The sequence below is a fragment of the Bombina bombina genome, chromosome 5 (genome assembly GCF_027579735.1).
Source record: "Bombina bombina isolate aBomBom1 chromosome 5, aBomBom1.pri, whole genome shotgun sequence".
NCBI classification, from domain to species: domain Eukaryota; kingdom Metazoa; phylum Chordata; class Amphibia; order Anura; family Bombinatoridae; genus Bombina; species Bombina bombina.
In genome coordinates this window covers 248,657,785-248,681,958 of record NC_069503.1, presented here as the reverse complement: position 1 = coordinate 248,681,958, position 24,174 = coordinate 248,657,785, and the positions used below count along the sequence as shown (strand labels likewise).

General features: G+C 38.3%; 1 protein-coding gene across 12 annotated transcripts in view; it reads left to right on the top strand.

The window, feature by feature from the left end:
• Positions 1-24,174, top strand: part of KIAA1217 (KIAA1217 ortholog) — an 894,654-nt gene that overhangs the window by 840,311 nt on the left and 30,169 nt on the right. For all 12 annotated transcript variants that reach the window (XM_053713944.1, XM_053713943.1, XM_053713945.1 and 9 more), the window contains 3 exons: positions 15,491-15,618; positions 16,372-16,519; positions 17,581-18,076. In XM_053713944.1, coding sequence (XP_053569919.1) covers positions 15,491-15,618; positions 16,372-16,519; positions 17,581-18,076 — 772 coding nt within the window. The remainder of the gene's footprint in view (positions 1-15,490; positions 15,619-16,371; positions 16,520-17,580; positions 18,077-24,174) is intronic.

The window sequence follows — 24,174 nt, the reverse complement described above, 5'->3', positions numbered from 1 at the left end:
TGCGCCTTACATTATCTGGGGCTTCCCGCTCTTTTATAAATCCTACCTGATCGGGATGTATCAGGGAGGGTAGATATTGCTTGAGTCTATTCGCTAAGATTTTGGTGAAAATTTTTAAGTCCTGATTGATCAGTGAGATTTGTCTATAATTTTGATATTTCCTGGAATTTTCTCCTGGTTTGGGAATGACCACTATTTTGGCTTGTAGTAGCTCCGGTGGAATCGGGATAGCCTGCATAATGTTGTTACAAAATTTGTGTAGGTGTGGGATTAAATTCATTTTAATTAACTTATAATATTCCCCTGGAAATCCATCAGGCCCAGCTGCCTTGCCTACTTTAAGATCCTTTATTGCCAGAGTGATCTCTCCTACAGTGATCTCTGCACTTAAAGCTTCTGCTTCCGTACTGTCTAATTTTGGCAAATCAGCATTCTGTAGGATTTGGCTTGTAAGTGTCTCCGTCTGAGGTGAATGGTGTACCTTTTTCCCATCATATAAGAGTTCGTAATATTGTGAAAAGCAGTCTGTAATTTCCTGTGGGTGAGAAGTCAAAACTCTGTCAAGTTTTTGGATTTGTGGTATAGCTAAGGTTTTTGTCCTTTCTTTTAGATTATGGGCTAGGTATCTGTCTGGTTTATTTGCATATATAAAATATTGTGCTTTTAATTTCTGAATAGCTCTAAGGGAATTCTCATTTAGATTTAGTATCTTTTTAAAGGGACATGAAACCCAATTTTATTATTTCATGATTCAGATATAACATGCAATTTTAAACAACTTTTCAATTTACTTCTGTTATCTAATTTGCTTCATTATCTTAGTATCCTTTATTGAAATCATATCTAGATAGGCTCAGGAGCTTGGAGCTAGCTGCTGATTGGTTGCTGAACTTGTATGCCCATTTTCATCGGCTCATGAATGTGTTCAGCTTACTCCCAGGAGTGCATTGCTGCTTCTTCAATAAACAGTACCAAGAAAATAAAGCAACATTGATATCAGAAGTAAATTGTAAAGTTGTTTAAAAATGTATAATTTATCTGAATCATGAAAAACCATGTCCCTTTAAGTAAAACCATGACTGTAATTAATTTGTAAAGGGCTTTAAGAAAACATTAGATTAAAGGGGCATTAAACACTAAGTACATATTAGAGAGAATTATGATTTTAAAGCAAATATTAGCCTGAGAATAATATGTAGATTTTTTTTTTTTAATAGTTTAATTTAACATAAAGCAAAGAGTGCTGCCATGTTATAACCCAGGTTTCCTTCTCTGCTCAGGCTTATATCTCCTATATATACTGTATATGTATATGTGTGTATATATATATATATATATATATATAATATATATATATATATACATACAACACACAGAGAAACAGCACTCACAACAAGCTTTCAGCTAAGATTAAAAGCAAAAATGGAAGAGTTAGTTACCGCATTGTCAGCGTTTTTTCCCTGTTGTGTTTGCCATGTGCTGCTGGCAGCCATTTTACTCACCTCTCTTCCTGACTTGGTGCATTGTGGGGGATGCTGCTCATTGTCTGCACTTCCTTTTATGGCCAGACTGTTGTGCATCATCCATGTGAGACAGAATGCAGTCTCAGAATTGTGATGTCATCACTTATTATTTAAAGGGCCTCTGTTGTATGCTTTGTCTTTGCATTGTTCGCATTGGCTCCTGACTTGGCTCATCTGTCTACCAGCTCTGGTTTTGACTCCTGGCTTGTTATTTGACTTGTGGACTTTTTATTATTTTTTGCTATTAATAAAGGTGTGATTATTTTTGCACTTCTCGTCTCAGTCTGATTCCTGGCACCCTGACATTACGCAAAGTAATGAATCCTGATGGTGCTAATAATCCACCTTTACCCGCCATCATTTCCAGGATGGATGAACAGGATCACCGCTTGGATTAATTTGCACTAGCACTGCAAACCCTGCTGACTCACACTGCACATTTGGACCAAAGTATCCTGCAAGTTATGACTGCTCCTGTTTCCGCTGCTGCACCTATGCCTACCAGGAGCATGTCCAGTTCTGCACCTCTACCTCAGCGATATGGAGGCGATCCTATTCAGTGCAGAGGGTTTTTGAACCAGGTTGGCATTTACTTTGAGATGTTACCTCAGGCGTTTCCCTCTGACAGAGATAAGGTGGGATTTCTCATCTCGTTACTCTCTGACACAGCTCTTGACTGGGCTAATCCCTTGTGGGAGACTAATAAACCTGTGATTTCAAACTACCTTGAATTTGTGACCTCCTTTCGAAGGGTATTTGATGTTCTGGCTCGCTCCTCCTCTGCTGCTAAACGACTCATGTCCATTCAGCAAGGTACAAGATATGTTGCTCAGTATGCTATTGAGTTCCGAATGCTTGCCGCAGAGGTAGGTTGGAACAATGAAGCCCTTGTTGCCGCCTTCTTTCATGGGTTCTCTGATGCGATCAAAGACTAAGTTGCTGCCAGAGATTTACCAGAGGATCTCGAGGCATTGGTGTCTTTTTTGATCCTAATTGACATCAGACTCAGAGAGAGGCCCTCTTTCAAGGAGTGCTTGCGGAAGCCTCCTGTTCCATTGTTTTCTATGTGTTCATTCCCACCCATGCCTCCCTCTCCTCCCATGCCTCCTGGTCCTGAGTCACCAGGTACTGCTGAGCCGATGCAGCTGGGATTCACGCATCTCTCCATGGCGGAGAGGGCCTTTAGGAGGAGGGAGGGGCTCTGCCTCTATTGTGAGTTACAGGGCCACCTTTTGAAGTCTTGTCCTACAAGGCCGGGAAACGCTCACACCTAAGGTCCTATCGGGGCAGACCTTGGGTGGTTTATCCTCGTCCCCGGAACCACTTAAGGAGAAACCTTTGGTCACGGCTGTCCTTTCCTGGGTGGACTCCTCCATAGTCACTCAGGCTCTTGTTGACTCCAGTGCTGCGGGCTATTTCATTGACAGTGATTTTGTATCAAAGCACTCCATTCCTATTTTGCCTCGGTCCGTTCCGATTGCTATTGAGGCCATTGATGGCAGGTCCCTTCAGCCCGCACTCGTTATTCACGAAACTGCTCCGTTGTCCATGGCTGTTGGGGCTCTCCATTTTGAAACCCTTCAGTTCCAGGTGATAAACGCTCTGCATTTTCCCGTTGTTCTGGGTTATCCCTGGCTCCAAAAGCACAATCCCAGTCTCGACTGGCGCAGGTCCGGAATTTTGTCGTGGTCCCTGCAATGTATTTCCACTTGTCTTCAGAAACCAGTTAAAGTCTTGTGCACTTCTTCGGTATCTCAATTGCCAGAGGAGTACCGAGAGTTCCGAGACGTGTTTGACAAGTTGCGTGCCGGTACGTTGCCTCCTCACCGGTCTTACAATTGTGCCATAGACCTTCAACCCGGAGCCATTCCTCCTCGGGGCCGGGTGTACCCTCTGTCTGTTGCAGAGAATTGTGCTATGGAGGAGTATGTTGCCGTTTCTCTGTCGCAGGGGATCATCCGCAAATCCTGCTCTCCTGCAGGGGCTGGCTTCTTCTTTGTGAAGAAAAAGGGTGGCGAGTTAAGACCATGATTATAGGGGTCTTAATATTAAGAATGCTTAACCTATTCCGCTTATTACAGAACTCTTTGACCGCCTCAAGGGAGCTACGGTCTTTACTAAACTTGATTTGAGAGGAGCGTACAATCTTGTTAGGATTAAGGAGGGCCACGAATGGAAAACAGCATTTAACACCAGGAGCGGGCATTATGAGTATCTTGTAATGCCCTTTGGCCTATGTAATGCTCCTGCTGTTTTCCAGGAATTTATTAATGATGTTCTACGAGATATGTTGCAACAGTGTGTTGTGGTGTACTTAGACAACATCCTCATACACTCACCCACACTTGAGGCTCATCGTTCTGATGTTACACGGATTCTTCAGAGACTACGCCCAGTTGGTCTTCGGTCTATTCAACGTTTTTTGGGGTTCGCCAATTACTATAGAAAGTATATTAAAAACTTTTCTTCCTTGGTCAAACCTATTACAGACATGACCCGTAAAGAGAATGATCCACTCCATTGGTCACCTACTGCCCTTAAGGCCTTTGATAGTCTTAAGACTGCCTTTGCTGCCGCTCCAGTTCTGGCTCATCCTAACCTTGTCCTGCCATTCGTACTTGAGGTCGATGCGTCTGAGACTGGAGTAGGTGCCCTCTTGTCTCAACGTCCTACGCCTGATGGTTCCTTGCATCCGTGTGGTTTCTTCTCTAGGAAATTGTATCCAGCAGAGTGCAATTATGAAATTGGCGACAGGGAATTACTGGCTATAATTTTGGCACTTAAGGAATGGAGGCATCTTCTCGAGGGTACTAGCGTGCCAGTGCTCATTCTTACTGACCACACGAATTTAACTTATCTATCTGAAGCAATATGTTTTTCGCCCCGACAGGCCAGATGGGCGCTATTTTTGTCTCGGTTTAATTATGTGGTCTCCTACGTGCCTGGTAGTAAGAATGTTAGGGCTGATGCCCTTTCTCGACAATTTTCGCCTCTGTCCAAGGAGGAGTCTGTATCTACTCCTGTTATACCTCCTGACCATATTTTTGCTACCATACATACTAATTTGACTTCTCCCTTGGGGGAGGAGATCCTGGCTGCACAAACCAGTGCACCTCCTGAGAAACCTAGTGGTAAGTGTTTTGTTCCTGAGAATCTTCGAACTAAACTTTTGCACACTTACCACTATCCTAAAGCTGCAGGTCACCCAGGCAAGAACCAAATGATTTGGTCTGTAACTCGACAATTCTGGTGGCCAGGTCTTCGTTCTGATGTAGCTGCGTATGTTGCCTCCTGCTCAGTTTGTGCACAGAATAAGACTCCTCAACGTCTTCCTGTGGGTCTTCTTCAACATATTGCTAATGGTGAGCGTCCTTGGACACATCTTTCCATGGACTTCATTGTTGAGCTCCCTGTTTCCAATGGCAATACTGTTATCCTTATTGTGGTTGACCGTTTTTCTAAAATGTCACATTGCATTCCCTTGATGAAGCTGCCTACCGCTCAGGAGCTTGCTTCAATTTTTGCCCGGGAGGTCTTCCGTTTACATGGGTTACCCAAGGAGATAGTGTGGGTCCGTTGTAGCCAGTTTGTCTCCAGATTTTGGCGTTCCTTTTGTGCTCAAATGGGGATCCAGCTTTCCTTCTCCTTGGCATATCACCCTCAATCCAATGGGGCTGCGGAACGGTCTAATCAAGCTCTGGAACAGTTCCTCCGTTGCTATGTCTCAGATCACCACAATAATTGGTCTGAACCTTGGGCAGAGTTTGCTCGTAATAGTGCTATTAATGCTTCCTCCAAGTTATCCCCATTCATGGCGAATTATGGGTTTCAACCATCCTTGTTGCCCGATTCATTCATGTCTCAGGGTATTCCGGCTTTGGAGGAGCAGCTCCGGCAATTCCGTTCCACGTGGGTGCAGATTAAGGATTGCCTTCATCGTTCTATGCAGTGCCAAAAGTTCCAGGCTGATCGTAGGCGTCTCCCCGCACCTTCCTACCAGGTTGGTGAGAGAGTTTGGCTGTCCTCACGCAACTTGAACCTTCGTGTGCCTTCCAATAAATTGGCTCCCCGTTATGTTGGTCCTTTTCGAATACTCCGACGGGTTAATCCTGTGGCCTACACTCTTGACCTTCCTCCTGCTATGCGCATCTCCAATGTTTTTCATGTCTCCCTCTTGAAACCATTGGCTTGTAATTGGTTTACCACTGTGTTGCCTCGTCCTATCCTTGTTGACAACCATGAGGAGTATGAGGTCAGCAGCATTATTGACTCTTGTATGTCCAGGGGCCGTGTACAGTATTTGGTTCACTGGAGGGGCTACGGTCCGGAGGAGCGTTCTTTGGTTCCCTCCTCTGATGTTCATGCTCCTGCACTCCTCCGTGCCTTCCATGCCCATTTCCCTAATAAGCCTTTTGTCCTCCCGTGGGGGAGGGGTTGTTGAGGGGAGGGTACTGTCAGGGTTTTTTCCCTGTTGTGTTTGCCATGTGTTGCTGGAATCCATTTTACTCACCTCTCTTCCTGACTTGGTGCATTGTGGGGGATGCTGCTCATTGCCTGCACTTCCTTTTATGGCCAGACTGTTGTGCATCATCCATGTGAGAAAGGAGGCAGTCTCAGAATTGTGATGTCATCACTTATTATTTAAAGGGCCTCTGTTCAGTATGCTTTGCCTTTGCGTTGTCTCAGACCTGTTTGTGAGAGCTCCTGTGTTTTACCTGGCTGCCTGACGTGCTTCCTGGTTCCTGATCCCTGGCTTGTTCCTGACTCTGCTGTTTTCCTTGTTCCTGATTCCGGCTTGTCTGACTATTCGCTCTGGCTCCTGACTCGGCTCGTCTGACTACCAGCTCTGGTTTTGACTCCTGGCTTATTTGACTTTTTATTATTTTTTGCTATTAATAAAGGTGTGATTATTTTTGCACTTCTCGTCTCAGTCTGATTCCTGGCACCCTGACACGCATCTGGCCATATAGGACAAACCCAGGTACCACATCAAGGTCCCTTCCAAAACCTGGGTCCCTAAAACAGCCACACAATGCAAGCTCTCAATCCAACAAACTTGGAACAAGTAAAGGGTGCACAGACTTATGAAATCACCCTAGACATATACAAAACATGGAAGGGGACTGCACTCTAAAATGGACTGGGTACACATCCCATGACCCTGCAACATGCTCAGCTCACTGGCACTCACAGGAAGATGTGCTGTCTCCAGAGTCACATGCAGTTAATCCCAGACAGGTCTGGGTGCAAGAAATATAGAGAAAATTACAAAACAAATTAATACAATACACAGAGAAAGTCCAGCACTCACTTACAAGCTCTCAGCTAAGATTAAAAGCAAAAATGGAAGGGTTAGTTACCGCATCTGGCCAAATGGGACAAGCCCAGGTACCATGTCAATGTCCCTTCCAAAACCTGAGACCCTAAAACAGCCACACAATGCAAGCTCTCAATCCAACAAACTGGGAACAAGTGAAGGGTGCACAGGCTTATGTAATCAGCCTAGACATATACAAAACACGGAAGGGGACTGCACTCTAAAATGGACTGGGTACACATCCCATGACCCTGCAACATGCTCAGCCCTAGGTGCTCACTGGCACTCACAGGAAGCTGTGCTGCCTCCAGAGTCACAGACAGTTAATTCCAGATTGGTCTGGGTGCAAGAACCATAGGGAAAATTACAAAACAAATTAATACAATACACAGAGAAAGTCCAGCATTCACTTACAAGCTCTCAGCTAAGATTTAAAGCAAAAATGGAAGGGTTAGTTACAGCATCTGGCCAAATGGTACAAGCCCAGGTACCATGTCAAGGTCCCTTCCAAAACCTGAGACCCTAAAACAGCCACACAGTGCAAGCTCTCAATCCAACAAACTGGGAACAAGTGAAGGCTGCACAGGCTTATGAAATCACCCTAGACATATAGAAAACACGGAAAATATATATATCAGGGTTGCACCAATACTTGATACTTGACACCAGTACTTGTACTCGTTCAAATGCACCGATACTTAAACGATACCTCCAGATCTAAACCATATGCCATCTTGTGGCGTTTTTTCAAACTTCATGTTCCCATTTCATTTTAGGCTGGAGTGGAGCTTAGATACAAGTTAATCACAGAGGTAAAATGATATTAATATAACAGTGCTGGTTCACTTCTGTTCTGCCAATACAAATTGCTGTTATTTGTATTATTGTAAGTCTGAGAGCAGTGCTCCAAAAGTTGCTACTATACAGCTGGAAGCCTACCTGGTAGAGATCACTGTGCCTCATTCAAACAAACCCCTGAAGTATTGGGCAGTTAATAAGCTGTGATTTAAAGGACCAGTCAACACAGTAGATTTGCATAATCAATAAATGCAAGATAACAAGGCAATACAATAGCCCTTAGGCTGAACTTCAAATTTAGTAGATTTTTTTCTGACAATTTTAAAAGTTATGTTTATTTCCACTCCACCTGTACCATGTGACAGCCAACAGCCGATCACAAATGCATACATGTACCATGTGACAGCCATCAACCAATCGCAAATGCATACACGCTTATTTTGTGAATTCTTGCACATGACCAGTAGGAGCTGGTGACTCAAAAAGTTTAAATATAAAAATACTGTGCACATTTTGTTAATGGAAGTAAATTGTTTAAATTTGCTCTATCTGAATAATGACAGTTTAATTTTGATTTGAGTGTCCCTTTAATGGCCCAAAAATATCTTTCTGCCCCATGCAGTAGTGTGGTAAGGGAAAGCTTGGCGTCAAACATCCTTACTGATAAAATAAACAGACTTCTAGATGAACGTGCAGATAAGCTACTGTTCCTTAAAAAGAACTTGCCACTAATGTTTGAAAAATGTATTCTAATTGCTAAACTGCCTGTTATACTGCTAGTTCTCATCTTGCACAATTATGCTCAAAACATACTCTGCAGGAAGAGTGTTCATAGGACAAATTAAGTTAATTCCTATGAACACACATCCTACAATTATAGGACTAGGTTTAGATTACATTTGATTGGTAAGCTTTACCAATGCTCTGTTCACATTTCCAACTCCATAAAATTTAATGGAGTTGGACATGTAATGAGAGCATTGGTAAAGCTTACCAATCAATATAATCTATCTCAGTGATGGCGAACCTTGGAACGCCAGATGTTTCAGAACTACATTTTCCATGATGCTTAGGCACTCTGAAGTCCAGTTGAGCATCATGGGAAATGTAGTTCTGAAACATCTGGAGGGCCATCACTGATCTTTCCCATAGTGTTCTCCATTATTAAATAAACTATATTTAACTATATTGCACGTTTGGTTGGTTGGTTGGGATTTTACATTTGTTATGTATTGTTATTATTATTAATATATTTTATTGTAATATATTTGTATTTATAAACATGTTTTGTGAAATTTCTTCTAGTTTTTACAACTTTGTGAAAACAAGCAAATAAAACTGTTTTGTTATTTCATAATGTCTTTTGAGTTACAGTTCTTCATAATTATAAAGAAGCTATCTTAAATCATTACTCTGTATTGTGCTTGAGAAACTGTCTCATGACAATAAAAAAAGTATCGGTAATTGGTATCGGCGAGTATTTGAAAAAAGTATTGGTACTTGTACTCAGTCTTAAAAAAATGGTATCGGTGCAAACCTTATATATATATATAAAAAAGATATAATAGCTTAACTGAATGTAATCACTGCTGAGCTCAGATGAAAAAAATGTGTACTTCTATCTGGTGCAAGGAGGTAAGTAAATGGTTAAATGAAAAATTAAAGAAAACTATCACAGCTATACTTTTAACCAGCACTTGCTCATATAGCTGCAGAAAAAAGAGAACTCCACGGGTCTTTGCAAGTATAATCTTTACTATATGTAAACGTTTTCGAACAAAAAATGTCCGTCCTCAGACAAAGTTGTGCAAACAAACTTACCCACCACCATTTATCACCAAAGCTAAACGCCGAATGCACGCTCTCCCGGGTTTGCCTGCCCCCTAGGATGACGTCACCGTCCCGGGCAACATGACAACAGCTGTTAAAAAAGTATATATATATATATAGTATCTCACAAAAGTGAGTACACCCCTTACATTTTTGTAAATATTTTATTATATCTTTTCATGTGACAACACTGAAGAAATGACACTTTGCTACAATGTAAAGTAGTGAGTGTACAGCCTGTATAACAGTGTAAATTTGCTGTCCCCTCAAAATCACTGAACAGACATCCATTAATGGCTAAATCATTAGCAACAAAAATGAGTACACCCCTAAGTGGAAATGTCCAAATTAGGCCCAAAGTGTCAGTATTTTGTGTGGCCACCATTATTTTCCAGCACTGCCTTAACCCTCTTGGGCATGGAGTTCACCAGAGCTTCACAGGTTGCCACTGGAGTTCTCTTCCACTCCTCCATGAAGACATCACAGAGCTGGTGGATGTTAGAGACCTTGCGCTCCACCACCTTCCCTTTGAGGATGCCCCACAGATGCTCAATAGGGTTTAGGTCTGGAGACATGCTTGGCCAGTCCATCACCTTTACCCTCAGCTTCTTTAGCAAGGCAATGGTCGTCTTGGAGCTGTGATTGGGGTCGTTGTCATGTTAGAATACTGCTCTGCAGCCCAACCTCCGAAGGGAGGGGATCATGCTCTGCTTCAGTATGTCACAGTACATTTTGGCATTCATGGTTCCTTCAATAAACTGTAGCTCCCCAGTGCCGGCAGCACTCATGCAGGCCCAGACCATGACACTCCCACCACCATGCTTGACTGTAGGCAAGACACACGTGTCTTTGTACTTCTCATGTGGTTCCCGCCACACACACTCAACACCATCTGAAACAAATAAGTTTATCTTGTTCTCATTGGACCACAGGACATGGTTCCTGTAATCCATGTCCTTAGTCTGCTTGTCTTCAGCAAACTGTTTGCGGGCTTTCTTGTGTATCATCTTTAGAAGAGGCTTCCTTCTGGGACAACAGCCATGTAGACCAATTTGATGCAGTGTACGGCGTATGGTCTGAGCACTGACAGGCTGACCCCCACCCCTTCAACCTCTGCAGCAATCTCTCTCTCTATCTCTCTGTCTTTGTCTCTCTCTGTCTCTCTCTCTCATTAAACTATTTGCTAATGTTTCAAGGGTATAACAATTAGAGAACACTTAGCGCATGATTACTTAAATGCAAGCGGACATTTGCAGAGGGCTTAGGGTAAGGTAACAGGACATTTCACAGCTCATTGAAACAGGTTCTTTCTAATTGTAATATCCTTGAAATATTTCCAGAGGTGGCAACCTGAAGCTTGAATGGATTTTACAGCCTTTATAATGACTTTTATACTGTCCATTTTCGTAATTGCTCATTTGACAGGCAGGAGATAAATAAACCTGAATGTTTGAGATAATGTGCTATGAGCAAAGGGAAAGAAACTTTAGTAAAATGGATGACATTGTCTTATTGGAAAGTTTAGCTTAAGTTCTCAGTGCTTTTTACTTGGTGTGGTTGTGTATAAATATGTTCTTCATGGACTTTAATTAAAGGGTCATTAAAATTATGCATTAACGTTAAGAAAACGTACTAGAACCATTTACTATTGGCACTAAAAGCTCAGTCACTGCAGTCTCTGATTGGCTGTAGCTTTCACAATACATTAAAAGGCAGCCTAGAGGTATTACAGGGGCATTGAGTTAAAATAATAAAGGAATCTGATGTTATTGGAAACAATGTTGAATGAAAATTGTGTTGCTTATATAATATGATGTAGAGTGAGAAAAAAATGAGAGGATGGGTGTAAGAATGTTGGAAAGAGAAGTAAGAGGAGAGGGGAGATGGGGGAAAATGGAAAAGCAGAAGCAGGTTTAAGGTAGAGAGTGAGAGGAATAAAGTGACAGGAGGAAGATGGATGCAAACAGAGGATGGCAAAACAATATATATACAAAAGGGGGTGGGGGAGTATAGGGAGAAATTAAGAGAAGAAGGGAACAAGAGGGAGAAGAAAGAGGAATATGGATATGTTTAAATAGGAGAGGAAGAAGACTCAAGAGCAAGGAACAAGGTGAAGAGAATGAAAAAAAGTAGGAAGCACCTGGCTGTCATTGTTACCTGTTCCATTGCTCCACACTGGCTCCATCTTCTGTTCTTCTCTCCTTTAACTATTGTATTTAACAAAGTCTACTTCGTCAATCTTAAGTCTGATAGCCTCACCCCCAGGGAGCACAAGCAGTGGTTCAAATATCTATGCTACCCCCACTTCCCAGTATAGGAGTTTAAATAATGTAAAGTCTTATTTAAAGGTACATAAAACCCCAAAAAATTATTTCAGGATTAATATAGAGCATACAAATTTAAACAACTTTCCAATTGACTTCTGTTATCTTATTTTCTTTGTGCATTTGATATCCTTTGTTGAAAAGCATTCCTAGGAAGGATCAGGAGCTGGAACTTATTTGCTGATTGGGGGCTGCACATATTTGCTTCTTGTGTTTGGCATACATATGTGCTCAGCTAGCTCCCAGTAGTGCATTGCTGCTATTTCAATAAAGTATGCCAAGAGAAAGATGCAAAATAGAATTAAATTGGAAAGTTGTTTAAAATTGCATGCTCTGTCTGAATCATGAAAGAAAAATGTGGGGTTTCATGATCCTTTAAGATCAAAAGCATCAGTTCACAAGTAAAAATACATTTACTTTCTCAATTAAGAAATATCAATTTTACACATAAAAATTGAATACAATTTAAAATAACCTTTATAGATGCAACAATGAAAACTATCATTAAAGTGTCATTATTTTGCCTAGCTGCTGATTGGTGGCTGCATGTGTGTGCTTCTTTTCATTGGCTCACTTAAATAATTTTTATCTACTATTTTCTGAACCTATTCAACTACTATTTAATTACTTTTTAGGAGAATCTGAGTGTATGGGAGAGGAAAGAGTTGAGACAAAGCTTTGACAGAACATAGTAAAGTTAAAGGGTATAAATGTGACATAAGAATGAATAATGAGAGTGATTCACAAACACACAGGCATTTCAATAACAAGAACAATACATATTTGTTAAATTCAAGAAATGGCTTTGGGGTAATTTTGCATAAAGATGACAAATATGTCAACTAGCCAGCTTGCTGCAAGTCTCTACGCTTCAGCCGTGCTTATGCCAAAGCGGAAGAACGATCAAGCCTCTGAGCCAGGACAATGCATATAATAGATACGTTATATAGCTTAATAAAAAGCTACATTATCTGCTGTATACTACTTTATATCATAAAACCACGGTGTCTGTGATTTAGTAAGATGGGATCTATATTCTGTGACATTTGCCAGTGTGAGCATGTACCGACCTGCAAGGGATTTGTGTTTAAAGTATTATTGGGTTTGCTTGTGGGCACATATGATGTATAATATTTTGGAATGAAAATAACTGATATAATTCAGATGTAATAGTACATGGGTTCAAAGGTGCATGTTCATGTGTTAAGGTATAAACGGTGCATATCTGAGATCCTTATGCCTTATAATCTAGAAGGACTGGGGTTGTCCCTATATCAGTTGTGGTAAATATTAAAGGAACACTAAAGTCAAAATTAAAGTTTCATGAATCAGATAGAGCATACAATTTAAAAAAAACTTTCCAATTCACTTATATTATCTACAGTAAATCTGCACAATCATTTTATATGAACACTATCTGCTGCACCAACTGCTACTGAGCATGTGCACAATTTTACAGCATATACGTATATATGCATTTTGTGATTGGCAATTTGTCAGAAAAAAACTTACAGAAAAAATTTTGAAATTCAAACTAAGTGCTTTTGCATTGTCTTTTAATTATGCATTTGTTGATTATGCTTTTCAACTGTGTTAAGTGTTTTTTTCATGTGTTTAAATGGCCATTATTGTGGAAAAATTGCATACTCTAATTTGTTAGTGTGTCATTTTAGTGCTTGTGCCCTGTAACTCTGTATTTAACCCCCATAAAGGTGTTAAACTACAAGAATACTGTTGGTCCAAACATTATAGGATATCACAGTCACACGTCTTCATATCCCAGTATTATCATAAATAAAAAAATAGAAATGAGTTACCAGAAAAGTTTAACCTGTTAAGCTCTTCTGCCCCCTAGGGGTAATATATGTATTTTAAATCCTTAAACAGAATCTTCATTTCTCATATCCTATATATATATATACTGTATATATTCCAAAAGCTAAATACAGCACTGTATATGTCCAGACAAACCTTTTCAAAGTGCACAAGGATCAATGGGGTCCTGCAACTCCCCCTGCATATAGAACCAAAAACAGAAATTTCTCCTTTATAAGGTTTTAAAGGAAGCCAAAAAACAGCAGCAACCTTTTGGGCCTGCCTACATAGCCCTTACTCATGCTAAGGTGTACAGGTAACAGTATCATTGTATAGCACCTGTGTAACTAATTAGTAAACTCCTTAGTTCATTTTACATCACCATTAGTGCATTAGTGCAAAACGTGCACCACCTAGTGGCAACAGTAACAAAATCTCTTTAAATTTCTTTAAATTTCACATACACCTGTCAGATTATATTTACAAAAGTTAGAATCATCATAAATACAAATAAACTATTTCATGAAATATTCATCCAATGCATAATCGAACTTCACTAGTTACAAACAAAATTGGATTAAATAAATAAATGTAAATCATAAACCTACTGGATGCAGTGTCCCTAAATTTGTAGTCTATTTGTTGAAATGTTCTTGTGGGCGGGGCTACGTGGGGGAGACCATATGCCCCCTAAAGCAGGGGTCAGCAACCTTGGGCCTTCAGATGTTTTGGAACTACATTTCCCATGATGGTCAGGCAGCCTAAAGAGTGTATCAGCATCATGGGAAATGTAGTTCCAAAACATCTGGGGGCCCAAGGTTGCTGACCCCTGCCCTAAAGGACAGAATTAGCTCCAACAAGTCAAGTATTAGAAATAGGGACATGACTCTCCCTGTATCAGCCCACTTTGTAAAAGCAGGACACACAGTGAGCCAACTCCACTTCCAAGTTATAGACCATATACTCAAATTAAGACGAGGAGGGGGATAGAGAGTTAATGCTAAAAAAGAGGGAAGTTTGGTGGATTAAAAAACTAGGGTCACTGCATCCAGGTTTAAATAAGGCTTATGATTTACATTTATTTATTTATTTAAACCAATTTTGTTTAACTAGTGAGGTCTGATTATGCATTGGATTCATATATTTTTTTTGTATTTAGGATGATTTTAACTTTTGTAAAAATAATCTGACAGGTGTATGTGAAATTTAAAGAAATTTAAAGAGATTTTGTTACTGTGGCCAGGCCACTAGGTGGTGCTCTCTTTGCACTAATGGTGATTTAAAATGAACTAAGGAGTTAACTAATTAGTTACACAGATGCTATATAATGATACTGTTACCTGTACACCTTAGCATGAGTAAGGGCTATGTAGGCCTGAAACGTCACTTCTGTTTTTTGGCTTCCTTTTAAACCTAATAAAGAAGAAATTTGGATAAAACAGTGATTGGATCCTTTTTTGTGTTTTTGGTTTTATATATATATATATATATATATATAAAGTGAGCATCAGTTATTTGTTTTCTACCTGTAAGTTATTTTATTTTATTTGACAAAAAAATTAGCTGTATGATAGATAGCATCAAGCAAATAACTACTAAGTGTAGAATGTTGTTACAAAATGTCACTTATTAAAGAATTATATTTTAATCATCCCTGAACAATTATCTTTTGCCAACATATCAGCATGACTGACACTTGATCAGATGTAATTCAGCTTTCTTTCAGATGTAGTGTAATCACTGATCATAGAAATGATTGTAACAAAACAAAATAGATAGAAACTAAATAGGTTGGGGAAATTTAGAAAACGTGCTCACCAACTGATTCCTTTGGCAGTGTGACTATGAATCTCATTTTACAAACAACTCTCCCTTTGTTTTAGTGACTTAGAGCGTTTTGTGGAAGAACTTAAAAAAGACTCTGCCTTAAACAAAGAGATTACGCTGAAAGATGTGGAAGATCGAGCATTCCTATTGCGTCAGATAGGAGAGGCTGTGTCCAACCTCAAAGGTATAAGTTCCAGAGAACATCAAGTTTAGAGTAATAGAATAAAGTTTGTTGGGTCAGATTTACCACTGCACCAGCCAAGTGTTTCACTAAAAATTGGAACAAAGGTTGAGAGAGATTGGCTATTCATAAGTCCATTCCTTTTTATTTTATTATTTTTTATTATGATTTTTTTTTAGCAAAGAACTGTGATGGAAAAATAGCATTCTGCAAATTTTTCAAAAAAGTATCTTTTTTTTTACCCTCACCCATAGTTGTCCAGGAAAGTGGGGCAAGAGAACCAAGTGCCTCCCAGCATGGGCAAATGGTGTAAGATTCTGGGTATGGGCAATTAAAGAACCATCAACCTAGTAAGACATATACACATTTAAACTGTACCTCTCTGTTATAAATATATCCACACATCCTTGAGACCCTTGAATTTAAAGAGTATTTTATTTAAAATGAATGGTCTGATGGTCCTCAAGGTATTATGTGGTCAATGCACAAAAAATGTGATTTGCATTGAACTAGTGCACCTCCCATTACAAATATAAAGAAACGAGTATCTTCACATGAAAGAGGAGAATCTCCTCTTTCCAATGATGATCCTATACCATACAGAGATCGTATTGTCTATGTAAAAATGGCAAATACTTAACTCTATATTCCCTAAGATTAGGGTGATGGTCAATAATACATTATTGTATAAATCATTTTATTTTTTTATTTTACATGACATTCTTTTATAATAACTGAATGTCTTTGTTTCTGCAGGAGAGTTTCCTTGTCTTCAAAATAAAATGCGAGCTGTCCTTAGAGTGGAGGTAGAAGCTGTCAGATTTCTGAAAGAGGAGCCTCACAAGTTAGACAGCTTATTAAAACGAATCCGCAACATGACAGATGCCCTTTCCTCCTTAAGAAGGTGACTTCTTATATCTAAAGCTTTTATTCTCTTTATACCTTTCCATCCAAATCTATTGGTCACGGAAAAAGAGCTACTCAAAAGCACAATCATTTTATAAAACACTTTCTGCTTTAGCTGCTGAGAATGAAAGGTAAAATTAGGTTTCTGACTCGCATTCCTTCTCGTTGAGTCTTCTAACACCAAACTTTATGAATGAATAGTACTTGATGCATTCTGATTTTTCATTTTCTAATCTCTTCTATTTGCTTTCCTTCTATGCTACTGCATTTTTATGTCCCTTTATGTAATTTCCTAATCTTGTTTTGCTCTTCCAAAAGAGGCATATAAAATAGTTCAATGTAACTCTGAGATCTTATTCAAATTGTAAGTGAACTCAATATCAAAGCTGCTGAAATGGTGTGGTAGAAAATGGCAGCAGCAATTTCCCTCAATCCCTTCTTTACCAATGAGGGCTCTAACTCATTGATTTTCAATGCATTGCAATGCATTGCAATTGTCTCTGGAATTCAATGGGTTAATGTTTTCCCTAACCCTGTTCCTTCACCCCATAACCTTCAGTGTAGCCACAAGAGCCCAACTGAGCCACAACAGTCTGAATTCCACTGAATTATCCCTAATTAAACTTAGGTGCATTTACAGAATTTATTTTCATAACTAAAAAGCTGCTAACTGTAGAGAAGACATTTATCAAAGATGGAACTGAAAAGCATGGCATGTTAGGTTTCAGTTTGTTGTGCATCGGTCCAACAATATATTGTGTTTCCTAAGGAAAACAACCTTTAGAAAGACCATGTACATTCATCTGTAATGTTTCAAAAGTGCTCAAAAAACTCACTAAGGAATAGTATGCTGACTTTAATATCTACAGAAATTCAAATCTGTATTAGGAAATCCAGCATAAAATCAGGAAGTTGCACCTTGCATGATCTCCTCTTTACTTTTATCTTAAAATATATTTTTAAATATTGCTTTCAAATGTAAAATTTCTATGGATAACATTGATAACTGTGTAGGAACTTTTTACAAAGCTTACATCTTTTTTCCATTACTCTGCTTAGACATGTTACTGATGGATCTTCAAAGAACCCTGATTTCAATCAGAACACCCAGTATATCATCAAAGAGAAAGTGATGGAAACCGATGCTCTTCAGTGCCAAGAGGAGAAGGCTCACAGCTACCTTCAGACTGCACAGGTAGATGGGGGAGCTGCATCTGCGTTAGAGTCTCCAACAGCCTCTGTGAAGTCAGAAGTTGTGCCCTTCTCTGCTGGCGTTAAAGTTCTCCAAGTACAGAGTTCTCCTGTTCTCATACAACAGTCTCAGCATTCTACAGTACTACTAAACCACCCTCCTATCTCCAGTAACCAGAGCAGTCAGCCAGCAGATGTAGTGCTAATCCACCAGTCTACAAGTACACCAGCCACTGTGATACAGGACTCGTCTGTGGGTTTTCAGCAAACTACAGCTACTCAACACAATGGCTCTACCATGCAAAGCCTTTTTATTGAAGAAATTCACCATGCAAGCTCTAGAAATAGGACAATGTCAATTGAGGTAACATCTTAGTATGCAAGTATATTTGACAGTTTATAGATTGGGAAACAGCAGGTTTCCCAGCTCCAGTTCTCAAGACCAACAACAAATCTAGAGTTTAAAGATGCCAGAAGTATCCAAAGTAATCCTTAAATCAGATAATTGTCCTAAGGCCAGGAGCTGGGAAACTCTCCAATAACTTTTAAATAGCGCAGTGCAGTTTCTCTCCATGCTTGAAAGTGTTTGATATTTGGGTCCTAAAAGAGAAGATAAAACAAATTTAACGCATTGCTTTATTTTTAAATAAATATAACACATTGCTTTGTTTCTAAAAAATGATAACACAGCGTTATGTGTTCTGAAAAATATATATTTCTATGCCGAATAAGCCCACATTTTCTTTGTGTTTGCTGTTCCTGTCAGCCATTCATCAATATATACCTTGGTATTAGCTGGACTTCCTATTAATTACACTTTAAATTTAGACAGTGTTTACTTTAAGGGAGACAACAGCCATGTGTTTTCCTTTTATGATACAAAGTGTTTAAATAAAATAAAAACTTTCTAATTTACTTATATTATCAAATGTTCTTTTTTCTCTTTGTATCCTTTTGCAAAAAGTAGTTTAACTGCTGCTTTTTCATATACATGAGAGAAAAAAATTGAAGTACAATGTCCCTTTAAAGATAGGGTTTCTTGAAGGGCTAAATAGTTCTAATTTGTCATCACATTCTGTGTTTCTCAGTTTACGGAATATGGTCTCCATCTTTTAAGATTAATTTACGGATTATTATTTATGAAATAGTTAAAGTTTGTGCATCTAGAATTCTACCTGTGCTGCAGAATCTGTTGGGGGCTCTACAAATAACTGATAATAATAATAGTTCATATCCTAAACATCAACACTGGTATTTTAGTCCTAAATATTTAAAAATCGAATGCTTTATTTACTATATCTATCTATCCTATCTATCTATCTATCTATCTATCTATCTATCTATCTATCTATCTATCTATCTATATATCATCTATCTATCTATCTATCTATATTCAACTTCCAAAAAATCTTGCATTTTGTGCAATAAATACTTATAAATAAATAACTTTAAAAATAATAGATACAATTTAAGAGTACACAAAATACTGATTTAACAGATGGATAACCACAATCCCCCCCCCCCCCCGTGTAATCTTAGTAATAAAAATAGCTTAAAGGGATATGAAACCCAACATTTTTCTTTCATGATACAGATAGAGCATACAATTTTAAACAACTTTCTAGTTTACTACTTCTAGCATTTTCATTGTTCTTTTGGTATCCTTTGTTGAAAAGCAGGGACGAATGCTTAGAAGCTTGCCCATTTCTGGAGCACTATGTGGCAGCCGTTTTGCAAGAATGTTATCCATTTGCAAGAGCACTAGATGTCAGCACTATTGCCTGTCATGTAGTGCTCCAGACGCCTACCTAGGTAACTCTTCAACAAAGAACATAATTTGAACAAAGCAAATTTGAAAATAGAAGTACATTTCATTTTTGGGGGTTTTTTTTGTATGCTTTGTCTGAATAAAAAAATAACATATTTAGGTTTCATATCTCGTTAAAAATCATAAAATACTTTTACATTACCTGGGGCACAACCCTACACTTTTTTTGGGTGGGGTATTAATCATTTGTAGTAACTTCCTTACATTAAAGTAGTTTCTCTTTACTTATTCTGACAGTCCATAAAATACTTTTACATTACCTGGGGCACAACCCTACACTTTTTTTGGGTGGGGTATTAATCATTTGTAGTAACTTCCTTACATTAAAGTAGTTTCTCTTTACTTATTCTGACAGTCCATAGAATACTTTTTGACTTTAAGCTTAGTATCCCCAGGAGTACAAGTTACAGTTTCCTTAGGCTGATAATTCAGCTTCAGAAGTGTGTGCAGTCTGGTTCATTAATTGAGCTCACTGCCTCAGCACTAGGAATCATGGGAAGAAGATGGCAGTTACACTGCCTTTGTATACAGATTGTTTATCAAACATAGAGGTAAATTATAATCCGGTAGAAAAACATATAAAATAATTAGCAACAGAAAATCACCAAAATTGATGAGGAATTTTGTAGATATTTGATTTGCTAAAGGTTTGTAACCAACCCCTTTAGTGATTTCATTTAATATTCCAGGTACCCATATAATAATCCTTTTTTTGGAGTTTAAAAACAAAAAACATTAATTTTGTTTAAAAAATTTATTTTATTTTTTTTCTATTAAACTTTTTTTTCTTTCTTAGAATCCTCTCTTATTTCTGTTACAGTAAACCTATCAAGTGCAATTTGTCTCCTGAAAATAATGTGGTTTTAAATCAAGGGATTAAATCTAAATCAAGACATAATGTTCTTTTTCCTCTATTAAATTAAAACTGCAGACCCTCTTGTGGTAAATCTATTTGGTTCTAGGATTTCATTAGAATGTAATAATTACATGATATTTTATACTCATCAGACTTTATTTTTCACAATCTGCATTATTTTACTAGAGTTGGTTGCAATAGACAATGGGTTAAAGGGACAGTATACTGTAAAATGGATTTTTCCCTTAATGAGTTTACAATTGCTTTTTTTTACCAACGGCAGAGTAAAGAATGTATGCATATTAGCTTTTTAAAGTTTATTTGTGTATATTAAAGCTCTGATTTTGTGTTTTGAAGCCAAAACCTAATAAAATGGGTTGAGCTTGTAGGTATAATCAGATCTCATTACTGTATCACATTGTGCACATATCATATACCTGCTTCTTTATCTTATATCTGTCCATAAAACAATCACCAGTACTTGGAGAAAACAATGGAAAATCAACATTGTATTACCTTATCTCTGCTATATCCTACTGAGATTTAAATTTCTTCTGCTGGCTGTGTTTACACAGCTTATCTATAGTGTTTGGACCTGCGGCCACAAACTTTCAGAATAGGTGGGGATACCACATGCTAAATCAACAATGTCCGGGTGGGAGGGAGCATGCGTGTGCGAGACGCATGTGCAAGAGACGCGAGTGCGTGCGCGTGAACATAGTGCGTGTGCACGGGGGCGCATGCACTAGCCACAGTGACACCAATGAGGGCAGAAAGCCAGAGAAAGGTAAAAAAAAAAAATTCAAATATAAATGGATCTGGGAGGGGTATTGTGGAGGGGCTGCTACACTACAGAAAGAGTTAATTAAAAAATAAAATAAAAATACTTTGTTTTTTGGGGCCAAAGTGGGTACTGGCAGTACCCAAGATGGCGGTAATTTGGTAGGGGAAAGGGTTAGAGAGCTGGAGGGGGGATCAGGGAGGTTGGGGCTAAGGCAGGGGTCCATCCCAGCTAAAAGATTTTATTATTTTTATTTAAAAAAAAACAAAAAAACTCTTATTTAGTACTGGCAGACTTTCTGCCAGTACTTAAGATGGCGGTAACAATTGTGGGGTGGGGGAGAGAAGAGAGCTGTTTGGGAGGGATCAGGGGGTAGGATGTGTCAGGTGGGAGGCTGATCTCTAAAATTAACCATGCAAGCTCCCTACAAGCTACCTAATTTAACCCCTTCACTGCTGGGCATAATTCACATGTGGTGCGCAGCAGCATTTAGCGGCCTTCTAATTACCAAAAAGCAACGCCAAAGCCATATAAGTCTGCTATTTCTGAAAAAAGGGGATCCCAGAGAAGCTTTTACAACAATTTCTGCCATAATAGCACAAGCTGTTTGCAAATAATTTCAGTGAGAAACCTAAAGTTTGTGACAAAATTTGTGAAAAAGTGAACTTTTTTTTTTTATCGCATTTGGCGGTGAAATGGTGGCATGAAATATACCAAAATGGGCCTAGATCAATACTTTGGGTTGTCTTCTAAAAAAAATATATACATGTAAAGGGATATTGAGGTAGTTTTTTTTTATTATTTGCTCGCATTTGGCGGTGAAATGGTGGCATAAAATATACCAAAATGGGCCTAGATCAATACTTGGGGTTGTCTACTACACTAAAGCTAAAATTAACCCTACAAGCTCCCTAATTAACCCCTTCACTCCTGGGCATAAAACACGTGTGGTGCACAGCGGCATTTAGCGGCCTTCTAATTACCAAAAAGCAACCCCAAAGCCATATAAGTCTGTTATTTCTGAAAAAAGGGGATCCCAGAGAAGCATTTACAACTATTTGTGCCATAATTACAGAAGCTGTTTGTAAATAATTTCAGTGGGAAACCTAAAGTTTGTGACAAAATTTGTGAAAAAGTGAACTTTTTTTTTTTATCGCATTTGGCGGTGAAATGGTGGCATGAAATATACCAAAATGGGCCTAGATCAATACTTTGGGTTGTCTTCTAAAAAAAATATATACATGTAAAGGGATATTGAGGTATTCCTGACAGATATCAGGGTTCCAATGTAACTAGCGCACTTTTGAAAAAAAAGTGGTTTGGAAATAGCTAAGTGCTACTTGTATTTATTGCCCCATAAATTGCAAAAAAAGCAAAGAACGTGTAAACATTGGGTATTTCTAAACTCAAGACAAAATTTAGAAACTATTTAGCATGGGTGTTTTTTGGTGGTTGTAGATGTGTAACAGATTTTGGGGGTCAAAGTTAGAAAAAGTGTGTTTTTTTTCCATTTTTTCCTCATATTTTATCTTTTTTTTTTTTTTTTAGTAAATTATAAGATATGATGAAAATAATGGTATCTTTAGAAAGTCCATTTAATGGCGAGAAAAACGGTATATAATATGTGTGGGTACAGTAAATGAGTAAGAGGAAAATTACAGCTAAACACAAACACTGCAGAAATGTAAAAATAGCCATTGTCATTAAGGGTAAGAAAATTGAAAAATGGTCCGGTCATTAAGGGGTTAAAGCAAATTAGGGGAAATATGTGATGTCAGCAGTTTGCATTTTCAGTTCTAAGAATGATTGTTTCACTATACATAACAAAGGGTTTTATATTAAAATCCTAAAGTGTTTACTGTCTCTTTAAAAAGCTATTACTTCACATTTTTGTGCTAAAAGAAAAAATGTCACTTGGGTAATAGAACATTTTTAAGTACAGTGTCCTTTTAAAGAGCAATCTATGATTAAATTAACTTTGTGTGTGTACTTGTATATACTTAAAGGGACAGTCAACACCATAATTTTTGTTGTTTAAAAAGAAAGATAATCCCTTTATTACCATTCCCCAGTTTTGCATAACCAACACTTTTATATTAATATACTTTTTACCTCTGTGATTACCTTGTATCTAAGCCTCTGCTGACTGCTCCCTTATTTCAGTTCTTTTGACAGACTTGCATTTAAAGGATTACTTTCTGTTATAATTTTTAAGCTAAACAACTAACATATTAAAGTTAATAAACATTAATTAAAACCTACTGACCTATATTTTCTCCAAAACGAAGTTTCATAAAGTTCTAAAAGTTATATCTTTTATTCGCCGATGATGTCACGTTATCCTGCCCACTATTTTCAGCACTGCATGTTCAAAATACTTAAACCAATAACTTTGTGTTTAAAGCGCCATTTTGAAACCTAGGTATTGTAAACGGATTGGTACAGAGCAAAGGATACCCACGGAGTGGGTTTGGAAAACAATTAAATTTGCAGACAAGATTTCTGACATACGGTAGAGATATGTTAATGAAATGCTATTGATAAAAAGCGTATTTGGGGTAGTTAGTTAGTAACAGGCATAGAAAGTATTTACTTACAGTTGCCCTTTAAGCCAATTCGTGCTCACTCCTAGGTCACTTCCTGTACATAAGCTCAATGGTATTGATATGAAACACATGAACTATTGCCCTCTAGTGGTCAAAATGCATTCAGATTAGAGGCAGTCTTCAAGGTCTAAGAAATTAGCATAAGAATTTTCTAGGTTTAACTTTCAACTAAGAATACCAAGAGAACAAAGCAAAATGGGTGATAAAAGTAAATTGGGAAGTTGCTTAAAATTGCATGCCCTATTTAAATCAAGTTTTTTTTTTGGACTTGACTGTCCCTTTAATACATTTTATTTTTGGTCCAATTAAAGATTTCAGATGTTTTATGTCTCTAAGCACACAGAGGACCCCTTAAAGGGATATAAAACCCAAACATTTTGTTTTGTGATTC